This window comes from Lepisosteus platostomus, chromosome 21 (assembly GCF_059453375.1).
Source record: "Lepisosteus platostomus isolate fLepPlt1 chromosome 21, fLepPlt1.hap1, whole genome shotgun sequence".
NCBI classification, from domain to species: Eukaryota; Metazoa; Chordata; class Actinopteri; order Semionotiformes; family Lepisosteidae; genus Lepisosteus; species Lepisosteus platostomus.
Genome location: NC_142631.1, coordinates 10946277 through 10965362, shown reverse-complemented (window position 1 = coordinate 10965362; position 19086 = coordinate 10946277). Strand labels below are relative to the sequence as shown.

General features: G+C 36.5%; 1 protein-coding gene across 3 annotated transcripts in view; it reads left to right on the top strand.

Annotated features, from left to right (window-relative positions):
• LOC148644032 (disabled homolog 2-interacting protein-like) overlaps positions 1-19086 on the top strand; it is a 365146-nt gene that overhangs the window by 84730 nt on the left and 261330 nt on the right. The window contains exon 1 of one of the 3 annotated variants that reach the window (XM_088615287.1): positions 9854-10000. The exons of the other annotated variants lie outside the window; for them this stretch is intronic. Within the exon in view, the coding sequence (XP_088471413.1) occupies positions 9943-10000 (58 nt within the window). The 5' untranslated portion in view covers positions 9854-9942. Of the gene's footprint in view, positions 1-9853; positions 10001-19086 lie in introns of those variants that run through there. 3 annotated transcript variants of the gene reach the window in all.

Here is a 19086-nt window from a genome sequence, read left to right as displayed (position 1 = left end):
TTCATTGTATTGCTGTATTGTGCTGATTTACTGGCTTCTGATTTCATTAGCTCCTGTTTTTATATCTGTATTTAACATCAGCCAAGGATTAATTGCTGATCCCTGGTTTTAAAAAGTCAGACTGTTTTGATAGGACTTTTTTCTCTAGAAATAATATCCATTAAGTCTGTTAATACTGTACTTCGTCTTTTTTGTGCACCTCAATTTAATCCTGTGGAATTTAGCATCCGTATTGTAAAGTATAAACTTAGGATTCTTAAAGGTACTGATGCAAATACACATTTGATTGTCGTAGAATTTGCACAGATACTTTAATGATTAGTACAGTTCCTTTCTCACTTTAAACAGCTAGTAACGCTAGAGCATTTGTCTAGTGTAGACAAGACCCACAGCAACTTCTTCAACTACAAAAAATAAATTCTTGACTCAGTGTTTCCATTTCTCTATCAATGTATTGATAGGTTGATGGGGATAATTATCTCTGTTGGTGGTGAATAATAATCGTGATTGTGATGGTCATCATGTTATATACTGTATGTAGAGCCTTACATTACACACTTATCTCAAGGCACTTTCCAATAAAACAAAGCAAAGACAAAAGCAACTGTAATACGTTCCACAGCCTTGAGGCAACAGAACTTAAAATGTGGACTTGCTGGATTCAGAGCCTTGTTTCTGGAACTGAAAGAAGGCCAGAGTTCATAAAACACAAAAAATATTTAAGTGTATAGGGAGTAAGCAGTACCAATCCCAGAGCCAAGTGTGCAGTATGTGTAAAATAAGAAGTGGTTTTCATGGGAAACTTCCCGTTCTTCTCAGAGACTTGGGAAATAGCAAAACTAATTGTTGGAGTCTGAAATTAAAATGTACTCTACCTGAGTAATTTTAAAGCATACAGCGGTTCACTAATTGTTCTCTCACTTATGCTTTTCTTAATCTATCTTAAATTATTGGAAAACAATAGATCAGAACAGGAATTCCCTGTAGCAGATGCTCTGACAAACACTACGCTAAGACTTTACGGGAATGCTAAACAAGTCATCTACTAGCTGAACGCCTACTGTACGTGATGTTCCTACAATGACAGATTGAAGGAGATGGACCTTTTTTAGAGTAGTGCATGGGAACCTGATTCAAGTATGCAAAATCCTCAAAGTCATTGACCCAGCGGATTTCTTCCAAACGAACTGTGAAATACAAACTACAGGACACAAGTAGAAACTGTGTTTTTAAAACAGAGAACGGGATGCACTTGCTCACCCAAAAGGTTGTCAATGACAAAGCACTCAGCCATGTTGTTGAAGTCGATACACTGGTTGCTTTAGAAAAACAGCTGGATGAGATCCTTCCATCAATGATCTACAAACTAAAAATAAGCTAGATAGGCTGAATGCCATTTTCTGTTGTGTAACCGTTATTATGCTCTATAGTTGGAAGCTGGGACAATACGAATAACACATTGTATTGTAACGAAAACATATAGACATTCTAGAATTGATGGCAATACTGAAAGTGAAAATGTATTACAAAAACTATTAGCAATTGTAATCTATTAATATAAATTGAAGTGTGCTGATAATAAGAAATGAATGTACTGTACACAATACATGTAGGCTCATGCTTTTGTTGTAAGAAGTGCATTCAAGACTGAATAAATAAAAGAGAAAAGATCCTCTTGGTAATATATCTAAGGACAACTTTTTGCTTAGCATCCATGAATATTTTCAGAAGACTGTCAAGAATGGCTTTGGAATCTTTTTCACATATATAGATCAAGGCAGAAGGGATGAGTGAATGTAATGAGCTTGCTGTGAAAGCTCATGCTTTTGGGATAAAGCAAAACAGTTAAGATTCTGCTCTTGTACGATACACAATTCAGCCGAAGGTAATTACTCTCTTTCCTCCCTCTGTAGACCACATATAATATTGCCAATTCAGGTAATACATTTTTCCCCTTTTATTTTATTTTCTTAGCTTTCATTTAATTTATTTCATTTTCATTTCTTTTTTGAAATTGAATTTAAAGCATTGCTTTTAAGATCCGAGAAACAAAATAGGAAAATCTGAAATTCTTGGAATAGGAAATTCTGAAATTATTCAAGGTCACATATTGGAAAAAGAACAGCTTCAAAGAGCCATTTCTTTATAATCCTGCCTGTCACTCAGTCCCAAGTGTCTCTGTCATTTACAGTTTTGGACTAGGGACAAAAGAACAGGTTTTGCAGCGCACAGATCCTTTTGACGGCCAATAGGGACAAAAAAAAAAGCTTTATTAATTTTAAGTTTGTTTCCTATTTTTAATATCACCTGATATATTGTTTATACTAAGTGCCATTATTTCTATATAAATGACATCTTATATTTCTTGAATGTATATCTTACACATACTGTAGATAGGGAATATTGTGTGTGTTGTCTAAGAATTGTTCTCTTTTCTACCTAAGAAAATAATGCTATTATATGTTTTCATTACTCTGGTCACTAAATATGTCTCCTGTAGATAAAATTGTTTTGCTTACTAATTTTATGTACTGTAGATGTACTGCACGCACCCTTCTTCATATGGTTTGCTAACACTACCTTATGCAGATATTTGCGATAGAAATTAAACAAAACATAACTGATGCTATTTATACAGTGTACCAGAGGGTCCACATGGAAACTACGAGGAAATGTATTTGCAAGCTGAGAACATGAGGAACTATTCTGCCATGCTGCTGACTGTTTCTTTAAAAATAACCCATCTTGCTAAGTCAGTAGGAACAGCAACATCCAAGAATTGAATACTTTGTGAATTTTGGGAGTGTTGGGTGGGCCAGTTTGGCATAACCCACTTGGTTGATCGGACAAGAAGGCTCGAACCCCATTCAGAGAGCAACCAAGGGGCTGCTTAAATGTGGATATGAGGTGGAGAAGGAAAGCTTGAGACAAACGCAATGGGAGGTGTTTGTGTTCCATAAATGTATAGTATAGACTATAGAGTATAGAGTATCAAAATTAGATTATCAGGCACAGATGTGTGTGATTGATTTATCGCTGTTATCCCTCCCAAAGTTCAGTTAACAATTTCCATTTATCCCTTACAAAGAAATTGCAAATATTCTGAGAAAAGGAAGCTTTTTGGTTGTCTGTATGTGTTCTAAATTGGTAATTGTGACTTATTACAGAATTAAATGTATTGTATTGGGAAAGACAGGTGCAAATGTAATGTGGTGGTATTCTCTTCATGAATATGGCTCTTGTTCTGTCTTTTCTTGGCTAGCAGTTTGACACCAGTACCACTCTTTCCAAATTATTTTTTCTACGTTCTATTCATCAGCTCTTTAGTATAATACATTTGTATGTACAGGTAAAAGTATGATTCATTCTTAACTTTTGACCTCTTAATGCTCACTGTACAGTATGTGTAATTCCTTTGTTTTTTCAAAGAAAACCAATGGAATTTATTAGAAAGATTTAATGTAGTTGCATAAAAAGCTGATCAGTACCACATAGACGTAGAAGCAGAATTTCAGTAAGCAAATCTCATCAGTGCATTAGATTCCATAGTCTAATGAAACACCTTGGCCACTGTTCTTTGAGGCAGAAAGATTTAGTTTTATTAGCTCAGATTTGTTTTTTGATAGGGGATTAGCCTTGATCTTTCTTGAAGTCTTTTTCAAACTATAGCATCTCTGTCATGAGACTTGAAGAAAAGTGAAGAATGCTTAGATAAAACAAAGGGTCAATCCTCAGGACATACATTATATGGCAGAATCATAAACCAGACATTTAAATATAGTACCTTATTTTCTTTCATCCTCGTGACTTGAAGTTTATTGAATGCTGTATCACTAATCTTTGAAGTACAAAGCTGGAAAACATCACTTGCAACTCCTGACAGTTCACTGAAATGCTTAGGGAAGAAAAGTTCAACTTCAAAAAGTAGATCTATAAAAATCAAAGTAAATCAAAATGTGAAAAACCATCACATGTAATCAATATAATTTAAATGCTTGTTCAATATGCATATATACAGTATGCCATTATGTAAATGTATGAAGTATCCACCAAATATCCTTCGTAGTTAGGGAACATACAGTAGTACCTTTATTTCTCCACATATATTTTCTTAAGGCTGTAGATGCCCTTGGAATCAAGTGATGTTGATCCTTGCACATTTGTTTGGAATTTATTATCACTTGATGTTCTTTGGATCAAACAGGTGAAAATCTGATAGAGGTCTGAACTGTAAAGCAGGTCATCTGCGACATGACAATAGCCTTTTCATAGCTTCAAGCTCAGCATTTCCCATTTTGTATTTATAGTTTTTGTTTTTGCTGACGGCATGATATACTGTGCGCTAGTGTATATTAGATATCATCTGCCACATGTGTTCCCAATCTTGAGTTGTTTCTAAACCTTTTCAAATTAGTTTGCTGCTTCTGTAGTGTTTACTAATCCTCCTGTTTTGCTATCATCTGCAAACCTGACTAGCAGATTATAATTGATCTACAGTAGATCATTGATATAAATTAGGAAGTACAGTGGTCCAAGTATAGATCCCTGTGGTACTCCACTGTCACTTCAATCTGAGCATTCACTCCATATCTGAACTCAGTTTCCTATTAACCAATCCTCAGTCCTAACACATATTTCCCCAAATGCCTATATTAATAATAATAATAATAATAATAATAATAATAATAATAACAATAATAATGACAATAATAATAATAATTATTATTATTATTATTATTATATTGCTTACACTTATATAGCGCTTTTCTGGACACTCCACTCAAAGCGCTTTACAGGTAATGGGGACTCCCCTTCACCACCACCATAAGGTGTCATTTGAGAATTTACAGTACAGGATGTGCAGTGGTTGGCATTGCTGCCTTGCAGTGCTGGGGCCCTGGGTCAATTCTGGACCTAGGGTACTGTCTGCATGGGGTTTCTGAGTTCTGCCTGTGTTTTCATTCCTTCAGGCTCTCCGGTTTCCTCTCACAGTCCAAAAACATACTGGTGAGTTAATTGGCTTCTGGGAAAATTGGCCCTGGTTTGAGTGTGTTTGGCGTCCCATCCAGAGTGTACCTGGCCTTCCGCCCATTGTTTGCCAGCTCTCCCGTGAACCTGGGTTGGATGAAATGGTTAGAAAATGGATGGATGAAATGATACACAAGTTCACTTGTGTGTATTTTCTCTTATTTTCTCGAGCAGGCCAATAAAATTGTCAGTTGGTCCTTTGAATGGAAACAGAACTGAGATATAAGCAGTGTTACCTGATATTAAATAATACAACCAATGGCTTATTTATATAGTAAGTAATGTGCATAGTTTGTGCTCAGTGTGAGAATCTATCCTTTAAGCTCTTTAGCAGTAACCCCAAGTTCAGCCTGAAATGGTAATCCTGCTCAGAAAACTGTAATCCAAGATCAGTCTGCACGTGCTCAGAGTATTGTCAGGGGCAAAAGCCAAAGTTTATTTGATTAGTCAAGTCATGGTGTATCAGGAAACTGTAATTTCTGCATGACAGGAAAGTGCCATTTACACCAAAGCACTAAGGAGGTTATGGGTAAGTACAGTATGTTTTAAACAAGATAAGGAAATTAGGACTCATTTAACACCCAAATATTTAATTTACTGAGCCAGTTTTTAAAAGCTGTGGTCCAAATTTTTTGCCCTTCAAAGATTCGATATCACAGGTAAACAGTGGCATGGTCAAAACTTATCAGCTGAGCTCAGACTAAAATTGCTAATTTAAAGAATCAACACAACATTGGCTTTGCTAGCCAGGTGTAACAGGTCCCCTTTGTGGTAGTGCACTGTAATAATAATTGGCGTAACAGTTACCAACGTATTAAAGTACAGCTGTTAGCATCTGACAACCACCTGGAGTGCTGTATACTTGCTATAAAAATATCTGTCCTTATATGGCTGTCAAAAATATATTAGATGTGGTTTAATCCCAATCATTTATAAAATCAACTGTCTAGAGACATAAATACACTTTAAAATGACATTGAAGTTGCAGAGTTATTTTGAGAACTGTTTGCAGTGCTGATATGCTTAAGTTTCCTTTTGACTCCTGCAGTAAGAACAGTCTGTTGCTGGTGTCTTTGCTTTTAGTCAGTCGATTCATCTCCTGCTGTGAAACTGTGATATCAGGATTTCCCTTTTAATAGACTATATGTTATTTTGATTCCCACTTTTTGCATGTTTTATCTTTCCTTTTCCCCTAAAATGTAAAGCTTCAATTTAAAAGCCAGTGGTGTTTTAAAAAGCAATGTATTACTATATCATGCTGCTGTGTACTGTATATATACAAATATTAATTTGCTTAAATAAAATGTTTTACAATGTGATCTAGACTAATTTTATGTTTGTGTTTACTATCAAATGTGTAAGGTTGCTTTCTCTTTCCTCTCTGGGATTCACACAACTGCACATGACATGGTATCCTATGCGTGCAAGATACTTTTTTTGTTTAAAAAATGTGGACAGAAACATGCAAAGTGATGGGATTGTCATTATTAGTCTTTAATCTTCCCAAAGTCTTCATTAAAACAAATGTGAATGAGCTGTACAGTATCTTCTACAGACTGCATTTCCACCCCTCGGAGTTCAACGTTTTCACTGTGGGATCATTTGGAACTTGGAACACTCACTATATTGCCTCCATCACAAGCTCATCACAAAGGCTGTTTTCAAATTTCTTTGTATTTTTTTGTGTTTATACTCTGTTTAGCCAAAAGCTATACCATCTTTTATTTTTTTTGTGTGTTGTCAGATGTTAAGCATAGCTGGTCAGTACTTAGCAGCAGATTTATAGGAGTCTGAAACAAACTGTCCAACCGGACTTCTTTCATGAAATGGCTGGAAAACATCCTTGGGTTACGTAGTTCCTGAAAAAATACAAATGGGCCTGCTGGGCCACATAGCCTTCTCTTCTCTGCCTTCAACTGGCCTTAAGTTCTTGAATTTGGATTGCAGGCAGATCAGTTGTCTTTGGAAATGATGTCAGCAGGTGTCCTTTTCATTAAAGATTCCATAGAATTCATGAGAGTAGGGGTACTAATCTTAATAGTTTGGCTAAATTCTAATTCATATTATTCTGAATAATTGATTTAGCCTTTACCTTTGTGCAAAGCAACTTGCATTCAAAACAGTACAGTGTTGCACTGAAACAATCGGTAATAAATAAAAAAAAACTGCACAAATGAATAAAACAGAGTGATACAAACAAAAAGGAAGATATGTAACAGTGTTTAAAGATGAACGTTAAGAATAGCATGCCAAAAATATTCACCCATTGGCTGTGAAAGTGCAGTGTACTGTATAAAGTGAAACAAAAGCTGTACAGCACAAGGCACAGAATTTACAGGGATGAAGCTCAATACTGTATCTAAAAGCGCAGTCCAGATGTTTCTAGATGGCTGGCTCCACCACAGGGGACTAACAGATTGATCAGGTAGAAAAGGCAAGGCATAGGAAATGGCAAAGGAGTAATTAAATAATCAGCAAAAGAAAAGTGAATCGGAGAAACAGGAGTGGTAAGAAGACAAGACAACCTACAATATAAAGTTGTGAGTAGTGATGAAGGGGGCCAAGTTACATCAGGAATCTTAAAGTGGATGTACTGTAAGTGGAACCAGGCTGTCGGTGAAGTGTGTGCAGAAGAGGACTGCATGGGAAAAGTGATTTTAGAGCAATTCAACCTTGTTATGGCTTGTGTGAATTTCCCTCTCTACTTGAGTAGGCTAAGCACTTTCTCATTTGTCTGTAGTCGACTGCTGATGCAGGATGACTGTTATGTGCCAAACTCAAGGGTGCCATCAGTGTAGGATGAAGTGATTACCCTCCTATCTCTAAATTATTTTAGGATTCTTTGGGAAAGCATTGTATAAGCGCTATACAAATGCAAGGTATGAGTAATTAATTACATTGCTCTTATTATGGCGGCTTTTCTGTGCTTTGTACCCTGGTAGGTTTCTTAAGAATGAGTAAAACACACACAAGACCACATTAGATTGAACCCAATCAAAATCCACCCTCTGAATTTGAAAATGTAATTTGTCTTTCTTGATCTCAAGGTTATAAGAACTGTTTGAGATCTCTTTAGCTGGTATCTAATCACAGTAGAGGCTAAGTGAAGTCTTGCCTGTCAGTCAAAATCCTAATTCATTTTTTTGGTACTACCGTTTACATTTGCGTCTATGTGTTTTTGCTTTTTTTTGAAATATTAAATGAATCGACTGTCATTCTGTCGATTCGATTCGTCTCTTTCTGTTAAAACCTTCACTGTGCCCTTGTCTTCCTGCCAGGACAGGAGTCTTTTTCATTTCATTCCATTATGTATGGGGCATAGCTCAGTTAATGATCTATACTTTTGAAAAAATAGGGCTTGTTCTGAGAAGCTACATCCAGTGCATATTTGTTCAGCAAAATGCTGCAGTACTAAAATTTCCTAGTGCACAGTGCTTGCTTCTGTTCATCTAAAGAGAGCAGCTTAATTCTACATTCCTATAAAGAAAGATTACATGGATTAAGTAACCACTTATTCTCAACCTGCAGAATGCCTTGAGGTTACTGCAATTTGCTGCAATATCCTGATTGCTCCAGGCCAGTCACAATTACACCCCATTACTCCAGGTTTGACTGCAGCTGACTTTGAGTTCTGCACCCTGGAGCGTCTCCGTTTGCCAGTGCTGCCCCACGACCCGTCTTCGGTTATCTGTCCTCCCCTTACAGCAGTGATTCATTCTACCCCGTTACAAATCTAGCTGGCATGATGTTAATTGAAAGAATGACTGTGGTTTAATATGAATAATCCAAGGCAGAAGTTATTAGAAAGCGAAATTAATTTTAATAGAAATGTAAGCATACTCTGAAATCTCCATCTTTTTTCTTCTTTAGTACTTTCCAGAATGATAATTTACAGTACATTGAAAATCAGACTTTCTCTTTAATGATTCTTTTTGCTGATTCTTTTTTCAGAAAAAATACTTTTATAAAAATCAGGCAAAAAACTCACTGATTCTAAAACTGCTGTAATCACTGAAAGCGTTTCTCTCATTGCTCAGTTTAGGATGACCCCCCACCTGTTGGTTCATCTAATGTTCAATCAGTTGTTCAATTATGCAACTCTGCTGTCTAGTTGTTTAATTTTACTTATTGTACAGAGAACAGTTCTGCCTCTTCAATTTCTGTTGGATTAGAGTTATTATTATCTTTAATATGTAATCTTTGTCTGTAGGTGTACATGGTATGGGCAGCCTTTCTGGTTTTATTTTGACTGACTTCAGCTACAGTTCCTCCCCTAATAAACTCTTCTTAACTGATATTTTCTACTTATTGTACACAAAGTTGCCTCCTTTGCCCCTGTGTCCTTCACTTTTGAACTTTTTTTCTCCTCTTTACTTTTCTCCCTGTTTCTTCCTTTGAATGGCCTTTGTGTTACGTGTATTATGTCTTAAGAAAAATGTCATTGCCCTAAAAGCAGTGCCCTATAAGTCTTCCATTCTTTTAAACACCTTTGTTGTGTGTGGGGTGTGGGGGCGTTAACAACCAAAAAAACCTTTACCTTCTGTAAAACCTTCAGTAAAAAGATCCCGTGAAAATAATATGGCTTCCTGCTGCTCATGTGCTTTTAAAAATGAAATCCTGGCTGCAGAGCAACTGATACAAGTGACATTTTGAAACTGAATTGATGCAGCAGGAGAGATTTAAACCTCCAGTGGGAAGAAAAGCTGCACTGTGGCTTTAAATTCAGTGTAATGAGAGTGCTGGAAAAAGGCCTGCGTGCTGTACAAGCCAGTCATCTAGTTGGAAAAGCAGCCAGATGTAATACAAAAGAAAGAACACAGCCTCCGAAGGATGCAGCACTAGTTCATAAATCAGGTGAATCGACTTGGACAACTGCTGCTTCTTCAGTTTGCTGCATGGAACAGAATATGCTTAATGTTTTACTTCGAAGTTATGGAGCCAAATAATCCAGCCGAACAAGACAACTCTAACGGTAAGCATCGTTTAAAAAGTATTTAAAAAAAAACAGATAACTGTTTAAAGGTAGATGGAGTGCAATACTATACCAGCATATCACTGTGGGAAGTAGGCTTCATCTTGATAGGGCACACACAGCCTGATAGGGAGAAGAATGCTTTCACTGAACTAATAAGCTCTTCTTTTTAATTGAAGCTCGCTTGTTCTCTTTTTCTTTCTGTTGTTTGCTCTATTAGTCCTCACTGAGAGTGTCTGGTATGCTTACACTCGTCGTAAGATCCACAGTATTTCGTACTAAAACAAATGTAGGTTTGAGATTGTAAACTTCTAAAATCATGATATGTACAAGGTAGATGTGGTAACTAGCCAAAGAACATTGGTATGGGGTGATTGTACGGGGTTGATTATCATCTGTATAGAGATCTTGGACAACCTCTCAGCTCTTTTCAATCTAATCTAAATGGTAAATAGAAGTCCTCATTAAATAAATAATTGTTGGCTTCAGTAAGGAACAGTTAGAGGAAAATATATTTTGCTTAACAGAACAGGAGAAGCTCTTAAGCTTGAGCTTTGGAGTTTGAGCTTCTTAAATTGGGGGAAAAAATCTTTTGAAAAGCTACCAAGAGTAGATGAGCTGAGTTCTCATGTAATGGGTCTGAGCGGTGAAAATTTCACACAGTCCTTTTGTCAGAGGTAATCCACTATGATCTATTAATTTAAATTCAGGAGTAAATAACCATGGGTTGTTAAAAATTAATCAATGCTGATTAATTTTTTCTGATTGTCCCTATCTGCCTTTTTGTGCATTGCTTTTTATCTATGTTTATATCTGTGCATGCTTTGATAGTTCAAACTTTTGATTGTGGAGGATAGGGATTCTACATTCCACTCTTGGGTGACATTTAGAAAAAATGTAATTAACACACAAAAAATTGCATGCCGTTGTGTGCTGTTTATACTATGACAGACTGTACAATGCTGAGTACCTCTTAAATATGTTTAACAAGGTAATTGAATGCATTCCTTGTTTACTGCCTGTGCATTTTGGGTCTAAGTGTTTTTCTGAATTGCTTGAAAACTGGAGCTATTTTTAATGTGAGTGACCATGGGACAGCCTTGCAATTCTGTATTGGAGTGTGCTATTCTTCAGGAAGAATGTGGTTAAAGGAATGAGTCAATGTCTAAAATATTTCTGAAGTTCTAGTTTAGCCTGCCAGTTTTTGGTGAGCTGTACTACTTTATTTTTACTGGGCTCTGTTCCATTTTTAAGTGGGTAAAAAAATGCAGCATTTCAAAGCCACTAGAGGCTTTGCTAAATCATTTCCTTGGATAGTTTTTTAGCTTTATAGTTCATGTGGGATTGTTGAAACAGAGTGAAAGTGACAAATAGGAGCAGAACAAGGAAATTTAGTTCCAAGATTTTTTTTTTCAGTTTATTGATATTTGTATTCTGATAACACCTCTGACAAACATTCTGCCAGTTTTGGGATTATAGAATTTAATGTATTCATAAAAAGAGATAAGAGATGGAGATTTATGATCATGGAGTTTATTTTTGTGCCGTGCTAGGTTTATCTTTAATTGCTTTTTGTTTCTAACATAAATGGATTATAAAAGCTGCAGTTTCAAAAACAGAGGGGAAAAAAGGTTTTTAAGATGTCAAAGTTCAATGGAAGGTTTGTGGATAAATATATACATATAGTATATAATCTGAATTACAGTGTTTGTGGGCCCTGACATTTGAACATTCTGAGGTTTCTTAATTGTTTTTGCGTTTTTTGGATGTTAAAAATGTAGGATTTACTCTGTATTCATTTTAGCATAAATAAAACACAACAGGATTGCATTAAAAGGATTTGTCTAAATGCTATAGAGGCCTAAATTGGGAACTTCTGAATTTCCATGGACTTTTGCTGTCTAGTTGGCAGAAATTAAGCTCCTCTTCCTTGTTTAAAACACGATAATGAATCCAAAACTGCTGTACTGCATCCTTCTAACTATAAACACATTGTTTCAATGTTGCGTTCTTGCAGAATAGAAACAGCAGCAATTTTCTGTTCTTTTCAGTGGCATCAAAAAATGAAGAAAGATCTGACCTCAGGGGCTGAAAATAACACAGAACCGCATTAACTCCTGCACTGATCTCTAGCCACTGTCTTTGGGATTTCAGTAATGTCAGGAGGGTAAGAACAGTCAGTAACAGAAGACCATACAGTTGGCAATCTTTTAAAGTAAAATAGCCAGTTAAAGACTCAGTGGCTGATATAGTAGCAACTGTGATTGAATAAAAGTTTTAAAATAGTGGGGTTTATTTTATGAGACAGAGTTTTACTTTATGCTTCTCTAAGAGACTTTGATAAGTCCGGAGGCCCTAATGTAAAAGAAATTGCCCAGAGTACAGTATATCTTGGACATTAAATTCTGTATTCAATTACAAGTGTGTCTTACAGTAATTGATCTGAAGGACTTTGAGACGTTTGTTTTCAATTTAGGATCCGGCTTTTTCTGCTGTAATCTGTGTTATGGAAGCGGAATAAACGGGCTTACATTCTCCATAAAACTCATTCTTTTAAACTAGCCAAATTAAATCCAAGGCTCATGTAAGTAGGGTTCTCCAAGCATTTCCTATATCAAACCACTTTTGGTATAGAGTCGGACAAAGGGATCTGCTCACGGGCTGACGTTACGCTGGAGTAAATGTTTCCCATCCAATGAGTCTCTAAGAGTAATTCAGTAATGTACTAGCCACTGTTAATACCTAGCAGGTGGTTGTAAATATACAGTATGACCTCGAGCTGAAGAAAACTCTCCTTTTGTGTCACAACTCTTTCTTCCTCATTTATGTTGCTGGAGGGAATAAATATGAAGTAGATGGCATCTACAGTAACAATGCCTACCAGTGGTGTGGCCTTTGTTTTAGCCAGTGGAATTAAGTGCTGTACTGTATCTGTGCAAACTTGCCACATCCTGTAGTTCCATTTTTAAGTGTAAGAAGAGTGCACCAATTTCCAGAACAGCTTCTTCTAACACCTTCTGGGTGACATTATAACATTGTCCTAAATGTTAAAACATACATTTAAAACATAAATTCTTATGTTTAGTTTAAATTTGAACGAGCAGTTTTGCTCCATCCAGCCCATGCTTAAAGTATTTACATCTGTGCTGAAAGGCAGGCAAACACCTATTGTACAATTTAATTTTCATTTCCTACTGTGTGTTAGTTACTTCTAAATGTCAAAAGTAGGCGTAGGACAGATTGGCGTAGGATAAATTATACTTAATGACCTTGGCCAGGAACCTAGGCTTATAAAAATGCTGATGACAAACTAACCGTTGCCAGTATGAAAGTTTTAGCAATTCAGAGTCAAAAGCTCAGAGCATCTTTCCTGTTCAGAGTATTTTTAATTGCATGGAGATTCTAGAATACACTCTCCAGGACAATTTGTTTTAAAAGTATTTTCGTGATCAGAATGTATTTTCCGATTAGTTTAGAAGGGACCTAGAAGATATTTCATAGTGAGGCATTACACAGATGTGATGCAGAGATTTGTGTCACCTATAATAAAATATTTTATTAGCAGTTTTCAAGAAACTCAAAGAGCAAAAAGGACAACAAATACCTTGTACTTGTGTTCTGCTGTGTTCTTTTAAGTCCTTAAAATCTGGAGATGGACCATTTAGTACCTTATACTATACATGTGCAAGAGGAACTTAATGTCCACTCACATGCTGATACAGAGTACTTTTTGTTAGTACAGTGAATTCTGGACACACTGAAGCCTGACTAGTGCCTTATAAGAAACAACATAATAAAACATAACTTAATAAAACCACTGTTGTCTTACAGTATTTGCATAAATACAGTATGTTTATCAATATATATATATAAAAAAAACCTGAACAAAGAAGTCTACTAATAAATTAAGTTATATAGTAAAGTTACTATTTACTATAGATATTTAACTAAAAGTAAATTCTGACCTGAGGAAAAACAAATATCTGATTAGTCGTAAATCTTTCAGAAACATTCATTAGTCTATTTTATGTGCAATGCAAACATCACTGTAAAAGTTTTAATTTTTGGTGTGATTTCTAGTAACAGGTTATCACAGTACAGTTCCACTGTATGATTTACTGTATGAATCATTTGGGATTACTCTGAACTGACTTTGTTGCTCCAGAAAAATGGAAAAAAGCAAGCAGAAATTTCCATTTCTTCTTTTGGGAATTTTTTTTCAGATAGAATCAACCTGGTTCCCTGAAAGTACCATGCCTGGGTACTTTGCAGTCTATAAATCCAAACAGACACACCTCTGTTTAGTTTTACATTATTATTATTTGCCTGAAAATATGTGTACACTGCTGTTTTCTGCTCTTAAAATAAGGTTACGTTTTGTTTAGAGAAAGATTTGTTGTTTACTTACAACCTGCGTCAAGACAACTCTATGAATCGTTTTGTTTAGAAATATTTTAGGACACATCCTAATGTAGTTTGTTTGAAGAAGCTTAGGAAGAGATAATTTAAACTGATGGGTGGATCTATTTTTCATTTCAGTGTGGAACTTTTTTGAATGAATAATGGGAGAATGTTAACATTTTTTACCATTAATGTGCACTGAACACATAATCAAGACAAAGATTACAAAGGCCTTTCTGTCCTTTGCCTTGTGGCTACTGTATAAATCATTCAAAACAGATCAGACATAAAAAGGGAAAGAAATTAAGATTTGTAACTCTTTGATCTCCTGAATATAGTGCTTTTAAGAAAAATGTCTTTTCTAAGATGCGTGAAGGACTTGGATTTGAAAAAATAACCTGTAATTTCAGTTTGTGAAGCATCACTGACTTCTCATGCCACAACATCGTCTGTTATCCTGGATAATGCTGATTATTACTCCTGTTATATAAATCAGCGCAAAAGTAAATTGCTTTGGATAAAAGCATAGACCAAATAAGTTAGTAAACTGATGTATATTAGTTCCAATAGGCCTGCCTAAAAGCAGTAAAAAAAAGCCATGAATTATATAATTCATATGTAAATCTTTCAGTGTTTCTGTCCGTCCTCAAAAGGGCCACATTCCTGGTAAAGAGTGTCAAAGGTATCAAGTGCTTACTTGACCCTTTGGTGGGGGTGGGGCTACAGTTTGGGAGGAAATTGCATTTCTCTTATGTTTTTAACGACAAAGATGCAGAAGCATCATTAAATGGTGGTTTCTCTTTCTGACCTTCTCACAGAAAATGAAAGGCAACCTTAAAAATCGGTCAGAATATGAAATAGTTGGGAACAACTGAAACATCGAACAGCTGAATTTCAAGTCTGAAAGTTGTCTGTTTCTAAAATGCATCACATTTTTGTGAATGAAAAGGTTGAGGTTATGTTTGCTGCTTTCTTCAAACATAATCCATTACTGGACCTCCTAAATCGTGGTATTCTGGTGACCTACACAGAGTGTGCAGAAGCTGTTTTTTTTCTTGACTTGATGTGCCTCTATTCAGCATCAGGAAATGTCTGATCTGAGGGCAACACTCCACCACTTGAAACCATTTTATACTATGTATTGAAAGATTGGTTACTGTATAGACATTCAGTCTATTTAGTGACTGAATGAATGATACTGAATGATGTACGTTTCTGAGCAGATCATTAATTCTGTTAATGCGCTGAATTTTTACATGCTCTACAAAATGTATCGCACACTATTTGTGCTCTACATTCATCAGCCGCAGTCCAATGGCTCCATCTTATGTAGACATTCACTTCCATTTTGTGTAGTTGATTCCTGATACACACTGTATGTGTAGCCCCCAGGACATATTCACTGCTCTTGCAAGATGTGTTTTCTTGTCTCATTATCATCACCTCTGTTAGTGACACACACAGAAAAATAAGGCAACAGACATGGCCTTTGGAAAAGGTCACCCCAGCTTTTAATGAAAAGGACATTTCTTTGTACACTGTGCATGTATGGAGGTGTGTTGCATGTGTATGTTAGAATCTGTAGGTTTGATTCCAAAACCAAGACCAGAACAGCTCTTATGTTTAAACATACTGTTTTTTCCTTTCCTTGGACATGTGCCAGGCTATCTACCATGTGCTTCTGAGTTCTGTAAATATTAGGAACATTAAGAAAACTAAGTTGATTTTTATCAAGATGATTTTAAGCCTCGCTTATGGTTGGTGTATATAGTAGTTGCCATACTGTTTTAATCATGTACAGTACCTTATTACGAGAGCATTTTTTATATATTTCTGTATTACTATAATTCCAAGGTATGTGTGTATTTGTAAACAGAAGTAAACCAGTAAAATATTATTTTACATAAATACTAATTTGAATCTGAAAAATACAAAATGTGCCCATAGGATTCTCAAATTCATTTCCCAATTGTATGACTATATTGATGGTCTCAGTTCTTACTGTATATTTCTCATTAAGTGCAAATGGCAGAATTGTAGTCATGACCTTTTCCTGAGGCATAAGAGATTGTATTGGCAAGGTTAAAGATACAGCAAAGGTGTATTTGAGGGCTCGAGGTTGTGCTTTACATTTTCTTGTTGGTAGGGCAATAGATTGAAGTCCCAAATGAAATAATTAGTGTATGGAAAGTCAATGTGCTTCAGCTGTTTTTCCGCTAAAATGTAGAATTACCCGGTTTAAACAGCATTGGTAAAGGAGTAAAACTTTATAGGAGCAGCGAAGGCTATCATTGTTAATATTTCTTAACTTGCTCTGACTCAGTCGTATTAAAATAAGAGCCTCCAGCTGTCTCTTAATCGGGTAATCTAAAAATGAATGTACATCTGTTTTGGCTTTAGCTGGGTTTTTGGAAGATACGAAAGTAGTACAAAAATGAACCCTTTCATTGTTTTTCATTACATTCCAGTTTAAGGACTGTTGTCAGAACATGCAGGCTAGGTGCATTTACCCATCCATCCATTTTCTAACCACTTTATCCAATACAGGGTCAGAGGGGAGCCGGAGCTCGTTCTGAAAAAGCAGTTGGGTGCAAGGCATGGAAACACCCTGGATGGGACCGCAGTACAGCCATCCATCTATCCATCTATCCATCCATCCATCCATCCATCCATCCATCCATCAGTCAAAGTGTATCTATCAAATGCACAACAATACAGCGTGCAGCAGTAATTGCTGGCAATAAAATGTATTTTCTGCGAGCTCACCGGGGTGGGGTGGGGGGGATAAAAATAAAAATCACAAAACTAAAAGTACAGAATAAGGTTCCATAATAATAGTGCAATAAAAATTGAATTTTAAAAAACTCAATATAAATAGAACTGCTGCATTTCCAGGGTGTATACAATACATTATGTCCAAATAGTGCACTATACAGTGGAAAACTGTGTGTCCATGTAACTTGACCATTAGCGTGGTTGCTGAAGGAGCTGCAGGTTGGCTGTTTAGCAGTTGTATTTCCTGGAGGTAGAAGCTGTACCGTAATCTGTTGATCTTTGACTGAATGCTTAGATACCATTTTTAACTGCTGACCCTCTCCACTGCAGTCCTGTTGATGTAGCTAGGTTTGTGACCTCCTCCTTGATGTTTCCTATAATCCACAATCATCTCCTTAGTCTTACTGATGTTCAGAGAGAGGTTGTTATCCTGGCACCATGCTGCCAGGGTTTCAACCTCCTCCCTGTACGCAGACTCCTCACCTTCTGTGATCAGGCCGATGACCGTCATATTGTCCGCAAACTTAATGATGGAGTTTGAGTTATGCCTGGCGACACAATAATGGGGGTAAATAAGAAGGACAGGGCTAAGTACACAGTCCTGGGGGGCTCCAGTGTTTAGAGTCAGGGTAGAGGATATGTTGGTGCCCACCCTCACCACCTGTGGACGTCCAGTCAGGAAGTCAAGGATCCAATTACAAAGTAAGGTGTTCACAGAGCACATATACAGTAGACATGGGCACCAGCTTTCCCAAAAGTCATTTAACCTTCCAGTATGACTTTGGACTGTGGGAGGAAACCGGAGCACCCAGAGGAAACCCTATGAACACAGGTAGAACATACAGACTCCACACAGATAGCACCCCAGGTCTGGAATTGAAGCACTGATGCTAGCCACTGTGCCATTGTGCCGCCATTCAGTCTATATGTCATATGGAATGTAAGGATTCCCACAGTGACCAGTTGTGGTTCCAGCTTGACTTCCCAGACCCGCTGGGTTTCATGTTATTTTCAGTTGGTGTACTTTACTTCCTGTAATCGATAAACTAGTATGTTTAGTTTATATGAAAGCTCTGGAATGCAGCCTGGCGTCTACATGCTAAGTGTGTAGTGGACTATCAGATATCAGTTGCAGATGACAAAGCAATGACTCTAGATACAGCTATGGGAGAGGGCTTCATATGGTATGTTTACTTTAGAATGGTTTCCTTTTCATTGAGACAGCATACTTTCTGTGTATATTCTAGGCATTGAAGGGTGCATGAATGTAATGTACTGTATATTGTACATTGCTGTATACTGTGTAAAGTGACAAAGGGCATTGTAGTAGATATTAATAGGAAACTGTGAAGTAACAAGACTATTTACAAGACATAGTAGATATGTTGTTTTTCATTTATTTTTTTCTCTTTTACATACAGTAAATTATTTCCTTTTGGCACATTACAGTAAATCGACAAAGTATAATTCGTACATACAGTAATAACAGTTATATAAGCTGTAACCATTGGAGAAAATTGAGATATTGAAAATATGCATGCAATCTTGGGAGAAGAACTTAAAATCTGTTTCATAGGTTGGGGAGATATTGACCTCACTGTTGGCTTAATCCCATCAAAAGTCACTAGAAAATCTGTACAAGGATTAAGCAGCTTGATGTATCTTACCATTAAGACATTGTCAGAGGAGCACAATCGTTTCTGAGAAAGTTTACGGTGCAATATGTTATCCCCGCTGATTAACTTGTAGATTAATGGAAGCACGCCTAAGGCATAAAGCCCTGTGGTGGTTGTTAGCCACTGTTGATCTTCATCTTCGTAAAGTCAAAAAATCACTTATGACAGCCCTCCGTCCCTGAGGACTATAAAGCTGAATTCGATTTGCATGAATCACCATTGAAGAGATTTATT